This window comes from Seriola lalandi, unplaced genomic scaffold (genome assembly GCF_002814215.2).
Source record: "Seriola lalandi dorsalis isolate HSWRI2012SDOR001 ecotype SW California unplaced genomic scaffold, Sedor1 jcf7180002054564, whole genome shotgun sequence".
NCBI lineage: Eukaryota > Metazoa > Chordata > Actinopteri > Carangiformes > Carangidae > Seriola > Seriola lalandi.
The window spans coordinates 488,737-496,071 of record NW_019525117.1 but is presented as its reverse complement, the minus strand read 5'-3'; the positions used below and the strand labels follow the sequence as shown (position 1 = coordinate 496,071).

Genomic DNA, 7,335 nt, shown 5'->3' with positions numbered 1-7,335 from the left:
TGTGTGAGTGTGTGTGTGTGTGTGTGTGTGTGAATGTGTGTGTGTGTGAATGTGTTTGTGTGTGTGTGTGTTTGTGTGTGTGTGAATGTGTGTGTGTTTATGTGAGTGTGTGTGTGTGTGTGTGTTTGTGTGTGTTTATGTGTGTGTGTGTGTGTGTGTGTGTGTGTTTGTGTGTGTTTATGTGAGTGTGTGTGTGTGAATGTGTGTGTGTTTGTGTGTGTATGTGTGTGTGTGTGTTTTTGAGTGTGTGTTTGTGTGTTTGTGTGTGTGAATGTGTGTGTGAATGTGTGTGTGTGTGTGTGTGTTTGTGTTTGTGTGTGTGTTTGTGTGTTTGTGTGTGTGAATGTGTGTGTGTGTGAATGTGTGTGTGTTTGTGTGTGTGTGTTGAGAATAAGATTTGACTTTATTATCATAATAAATTATAAACAGTATTTTCATATAAAATATGAATAATTTGGTGTAAATAGTGTTTGGTGAAGTCACCTTGACCTTTGACCCCAAAAAACCTTCTGCCCCCATGTGACTTTATGGTCTGTTTTGATTCTGATCAGAGTATTGATGATTGATAAGAAGTCATGCTCGGCTGCTGATCAGCCAATGCTTGCTGGGCTTTGTTGTTGGACAAGGTTGTTGCCATGGAGACGAGCGGGTGATTATCTGTCATCAACAGGTATTAGTGGAAAATGTAATCAAGCATCATTATTGATCTGCTGTAAGCAACATGAATGTGACATTAATGATGTCGACTGATTCAGTATTTTGATTGATTGATTGATATTTGATTGATTGATTGGTTGATAGTGTTACCTGTAGGTCTCTGTCTATATAAAGACACCTTTATGAAGACAGCTTTTGTCAAAGAGAAGTCAAACTAGTTCAGAAATCCTGTTTGACATTTCCTGTTCCTCCAGCTGTGACTGAGCACAGAATATTCTGCCCGTGTTGAAACAAGTCGAATGTGTGTTTGACGTCGCTCTAACCGAAGCTACGACAGTTTACCTTTTGTTTCATGTCAGATATGATCAGTGTGACATTTGAAAGCTAATGAGATGAAGCTAACAGTTAGCCTGCGCAGGGGTTGAGCTAAATGCCACCAGCTATCAGTCTGTCACTCAAACACTGACAGAGATGATGGAGGATAACGACCGGTTCTCTGTGAACGCTCAGACATCACGCTTTAAACAGAGGAACGAAAGAACAGACACATTTTCTACTCTACACTTTGTTCAAGCCTTAAATATTGTGTAAATTAGGAAAACACACACACACACACCTGAAGCAGGTGAACACCAGCCTGTCTGAGCCTCAGATGAGCTTCAGTGAGAAACCTCAGATATTACAAATATGTAAATATTCTATGTATTTTTATATTTATATTTTTTCTGACTGTCACTCCTGATAATAAAGCTGATGTTTTCTTCTTCTCTTGTTTTTACAGGTAACTGCACAGTACAGTGTTTTACTGACACCCTGAAATCACTGCCAATCACCTGCAGCGCCTCTTCTTAACCACCAGAGGGCCGCAGACCGCCGGTACCAAACCTCACACACATCAACATTAATCATCTTGCTGTGATGTGACTCTGAAACAGGAAACTCTGCAGCAATCAGGCTGCTCAGATCCAAATCTTTATTATTATCAAAGCAATATGCAAATCCTCGACGTGTGTTTCCTTTAACTTTAACTCCAGAGACACACAAACGGCCTTTTCTCAAATCTCTGAACACAGCGATGGATGACACAAACAAAAACACAAATAAAAGGCAAGAAGAAAATATAGTGGTAATTAAATTCCTCATTTATTTAATCGACCTCGGCAGTAAAAGTTCAGATGGAGACACAGACAGTTCACACTCACGGTGCATGATGATGATGATGAAGATGAAAATAAGAATATTTATCTATAGAGAGCTTTTCTACATAAAGGTACAAAGAACTCAAAGCAACAGAACACAACAAGCAGGTCACATGACGCAACGGAAACTGTGACAGTCAATTAATATAAAAAGTATCGATTCTGATCAGAGTATTGATGAGTGATAACCTGCAACCTTCAGAAGTCATGCTCGGTGCTGACCGCTGTGACATCATCATAGTCCTCAGCCAATCCTTGCTTGGCTTCGTTGTTGGACAAGGTTGTTGCCATGGAGACGGGCGGGTGATTATCTATCATCAGCAGGTGTGGAAAGGTGGAAAAGGTAAATAAAGCGTCATTATTGATCTGCTGGAAGCAACATGAATGTGACATTAATGATGTCGACTGATTCAGAATTTTGATTGATTGATTGATTGATTGATTGATCGTGTTACCTGTAGGTCTCTGTCTATATAAAGACATCATGAGGACAGTGGAGATGAAGTACGGACTGAACACCACCAGGTAGCGGATCAGGAAGAACACAAGATGGAGGTGGGCTGAGACAGTGGGCGGGGCTCCAGAGGTGGGTGGGGCCATAGGAGTGACTGTAACATCGAGTGGAGCTGAGGGAGAGAGAATCACACCTGGTCAGGTGAATATCAGCTCCTGTTTTGAGTGAATCGCGGACGTACAGACAACTATCATCAGATTACTGTGATACTGAAGGAGCAGAAGCAGCTAGTGTTGGGGGGGGGGGCTCTGTCCTCTTTGAGTCTCTGTCACAGACACTGTAGGTGTAAGTAGCAGTAGCTAACTAACTAGCTTTACTGTCTTACTTTCTGAATTAGACTGTGTCAAGTTCCTACAGATGAATGCTTACGTTAGCTTTAAGTTACACTAATGTTACCTGGTTTCAAACTTTAGCCTTAATTTACAGTTCAGCTAATTAATGTTAGCTAGCTGATAGCATGCACCCTTTCATCTCCAGTGTTAGCTTGTCATTTCATCACTAATATAAATGTCATATATGATCAGTCATGAGCAGTGAGACGATGCAGGATCAGTTGTTGTAGAGAAATGATTTGCTCAGCTTCATCAACACTGACTCCACAGTCTGATCTTACCAGTGACAGTGATGTTGATGCTGTTACTGGTTGCTCCCTCTCCGGACTCACACCAGTAAACTCCACTGTCCAATGGGTCGATGTAGCTGATGTTACAGGAAGAACCAGCTGGTTTTCCCCAGTCGCCACACTGAGTCCTCTGTCGTCTGCTTGTGTTCCTCATCAGGGTCCATCCAGGGTTAGGGTCCTCACAGCTCAGAGAGACAAACTCGTTTTCAAACAGCTGAGATCTGCTGGGACTCACCGTCAGACGAGCTGGGGAGAAGAGGGGGTGACATCAACACATTATCATTTAAACTTCATGATCTTCTTATGGCACCTTTAACAACCATCACTGAACTGCTGTCACAGCCCAGGAGTTTCCCTGGTTACCTGCACCGTTAACTATAAACAAAAACATAAACTGTGTGACATATATTTTATATTATTATTGTTGTTGTTAAACACATTATTATTCCATCCATGCTGTAGTGTTTGTCAGTTCCCTAGTGAAAGTCAGGTTTAAACTGTAGAAGTTGACTGACCTGAGTCTGAGGTGCAGCACAGCAGGGAGGTCAGAGCTGCAGAGACGAGACCCACAGGTTAGTTAAAGGTTTCACATTCACCCAGAGCAAACTGACAGAGTGACGTAGGTTTGGTTTTGTGTGAGACCAGAGACGAGGAAACGGTTCTGTCTTTTAGCGGATGTTTGTGATGGAGAAGCAACAAGCAGCAGCTTCAACACATGTAGCTCATCTAAAGCCTGATGTTCCCTCTGTTGCTCCTTGGGATCAGAAACAGTATTCAGCTGGTAACCGCCTCCTCCCAGTTACTGCTGATATTATCTTTGAAAAATGAAGTAAGTCCGGCTAAAAGTTCTGACAGTCTTACAGGGAAACAATTTACAGACTGTTTAGTGGGTACGACGTGATTACAGACCTGGCAACCTGTACGCATTTTGACATCAGAGTACGTTGTAAGGATTTGTCGCTAAACCAAACAAAAAGCTGTGAGTGGTTCAATTGTTCACATGCAGTAACTCAAGTCTAACAGCAGGGGGCAGCAGCGTCCGGTCTGCTGGGCAAGAGAAGAAGAAGCGTTCGACCAATCACAGCGCTCGGTTCAGTCCTTCAACTGTGAAGCGGGATAACTGACAAAATAATGTCCGTCATGTAAACAACACGGCAATAGAAACTGGTCCTCACTCCGTCTGGCTGCTTCTTCAGCTGAAGGCGGGACTTTAAGTCGTCTTCACAGGTAAACGGGCCGCGATGGATGTGGAGACTTGACTGTGAATTGAGTGACGTAAACCCTGCCCGTGACGTACCTGTCACTAACGTCTATAGCGTTAGCATAACGGTGCGTAGTTTGCTAGCTAGCTACCGGGCATTTAAAAGCATATTCGCAGTGTTAACGTGAAGGTTCATGATACTGTGCCGCCGGAATAACATAAGTAACATTTATTATTTATTTAAATATTTATTCACGTAATAAGTGAATAAATATGTAATTTTTAAAATTAATAACAGGATGAAATTCACGTTTATCAGTTTGTATCACCTATCATACAATTAAATATGACTCATGAAAACAATGGCTTTAAGCAGCTGCACTTTCACTGTATCTAATAATAATATATCCCAGTGTAAGTGGTATTTTAGAAAAACATGGTCAAAGCTCCCTGCCAGTCAAAATCCAGGGTTTAGCCTCCTTGAACTGATGTCACATGGTTCACACACAAACAGCTGACTGTTTCTAAATGTAAATATGTCCTCTCATCAGACTTCTTCTACAGAATATATGATTGTATCGTTTCCTTCATAGTCAGTTCATATGTTGAAGAACTTAATGTTGAATGAATTTTGAATGAAAAGAGAAGTGGTGTGGAGACACATGAACTTTACACTATTACAGTAGGTTGGCAGGTCTGTAATTGGGACATTTTGACAACAGTTTGACATTAACCTCCTAGGACCTGGCGTCCACATATGTGGACCTCACATTTTGGGTTCTCTAGACCACAATACTAACTTTTTCTCAACAAGGGCCTGGTGACACATATGAGGATATTATACTGCCACTCAGTAATAGAAATTTAAAACTAATGTCCTCATATGTGGACATCATTTTTCTCAGGTCCCAATCAGCCTAAATAGCAAAGAGAAATTAAAAATGCACGCCATGCAAGAGTTCGGGTCTTAGGAGGTTAAAGGAGTTATTTATAAGTTTTGCTACTGATACATACTGTAGCTAACGTTAGCATTAGCAGCTGTTTACAGTCTAGTAAAAAATATTGTGAGTTCACCATAAAACGTCATTCCTTTACTTGCCAAGAATAAAGGAAAGAAAAGAAAGTAAAGACTCATTTTTTACTTTTATTTCTACCTCAGCCCGTTACCACGATCTTCACCTGCTCCCAGACAGACACCACCTTCAGCGGAAGAGAAAAGTGACAGAAACAGAAGCAGGAGGGTTTGTTTCCACCTCTGGAGACAGATGTTGGTGAGTAACGGGATGAAGTTTGATGCAGAACTCACAGCATTTCTTCTAGACTGGAAAGTAGAGAACAAATCAAAGCTCAGATATAAAGACAAAGAGAGGACTCACAGAGCAGACACAGCAGACATGTTCCCTCCATCTTCACTCTTTGAGGATGTTAGAGCTGCTCTCTGATCAGCTCAGAGTCACTGAGTAAAACCCTCCTCCTTCCTCTGTCCGTGGTTCACACTGCTGTGGTTTCATCTGCACACAAAATGTTTGAGCTTCTTTGTTTAGTTGCAATAAAAAAGGGAAAACAGACTGAAACACGACATGAAGTCAAGAAAGACAAAAATCTAGTGGCTGCATGATGCCTTCACTGACAGTAGGACTAACTCTGACCGATGTTAGTGGCTTTGTTCAGAAAGATTCTTGACTTTGATTTGAAAAGATTCAAAGAGTTTCTTAATAAAACATTCAGTTCATCATTCTCTAAAGACTTTGATTTTATAGATACACGTTGATGGAAACAAGCTGCTTCTTCCCGTACATGAGTTTAGTTGACAGGAAGTGGGCAGAGGGGGTTTTTGACCCTGCATGTGTGACAGCCTGTCTCTGCTTTAACCAAGGTGATGTGGTCAGGATGTGACATACATTCAGTGTGTCGCTGCATCAGTTTGCAAACACAGCAAGATGAAGACCCTGACTCAAGAGGCCACGACATAAAGCGAGATGCACCACAGGTGTCATTAATAAAGAACATTTTATTGGACCAAATGAAATGTTAAGGTGTGGGACTCAGCGAATCAGTAGTCTGAGGTGTCCATGAGTGGAATATGTGTGGAAACTGAGACGTAACCAAACACAACATGACACGACCTGATCAGCTACGCACAAGAGGATAGGTCAGACCAACGGACACCACACCCCCATGAGGACCCCAGGGGTCGTCACGGCAGCGTGGTGCTTTCATTAAAGTCTGCACCTGATCATCATGCATCATCCACGGGATGTCCGGTGTCTCCGGATTTGAACCCAACATTGAATAGATTATTTATGTATTTATTCATTGAATGAGATCAGATCCAGTTGTGCTCTAATGTCACGCCCCTGTTGTCCTCAGGGTGGCACAAAGGAGTGATATTTATACCTTAACCAGCCCCACGTTTCCACAACATACGCAGCACAATATCAGGATATTTATGACGTATAGATTAAACCACAGAGATCAAGCTGCCAGCAGTGTGTTTGTTGTGTGCAGAGCTGCATGTGCTTGTTTTCGAATGTGGGCTCTTTTCAATTGTGTTCAAGTTCAACTGTGTGTGTATCAATGGCGGATTTAGATTTGGGCGACATGGGGGGGGAGTAAAACTCTCACGGTCAGTTTGGTTCCTGGTTTGTTGGCCTGCAGTTCTGGTCATCAGTTAATCTGCTGTTATTTATTAAATAAATACTAGAAGTAGCAGAAGCTGCTGGTACTGTATGGATCAGTGTTATCTTGCTGGCTGAGGACTGACTCTCTGCTGACATCTGCTGGTTTAAACCAAGCATCAACCTCCAGACTGAAACTGAAGCATCAACATGAAGAACCAGAAGCTGCAGTTCCTCTAACGACCACTAGAGTCTGGCTCCAACAGTGAGTCAGTCCCCATAGACTCCCATGTTAAAATGTCCAACTTTACAGCAGAAATAAACATGTTTACAGCCTGGTACAGAAACTGTTTTGGTCTCTAGAGCTAATTTCCTCCTTCATGACACCTGTTTATATAACTCACCTGTTTATAGAACTCACCTGTTTACATTTTATTAAGGACCACAGTTATGGAGGATTGAGGGCGTGGCCTCTTTGAGTGACAGGTGGGTGAGAGCTTGCTACAAGCTGGCATGAACAACAT

The 7,335-nt window shown here is 42.0% G+C and overlaps 1 protein-coding gene across 1 annotated transcript; it reads right to left on the bottom strand.

The window, feature by feature from the left end:
- Positions 1–1,778: 1,778 nt before the first annotated feature.
- On the bottom strand, positions 1,779–5,615 carry LOC111662548 (uncharacterized). Its single transcript, XM_023416438.2, has 5 exons — positions 5,570–5,615; positions 3,508–3,543; positions 2,984–3,238; positions 2,312–2,482; positions 1,779–2,167 (listed from the first exon to the last, which is right to left on the bottom strand). Exons 1-5 carry the CDS (start codon positions 5,598–5,600, stop codon positions 2,055–2,057), a joined length of 606 nt encoding a protein of 201 aa, XP_023272206.1. The 5' UTR covers positions 5,601–5,615; the 3' UTR covers positions 1,779–2,054.
- Positions 5,616–7,335: the final 1,720 nt, after the last annotated feature.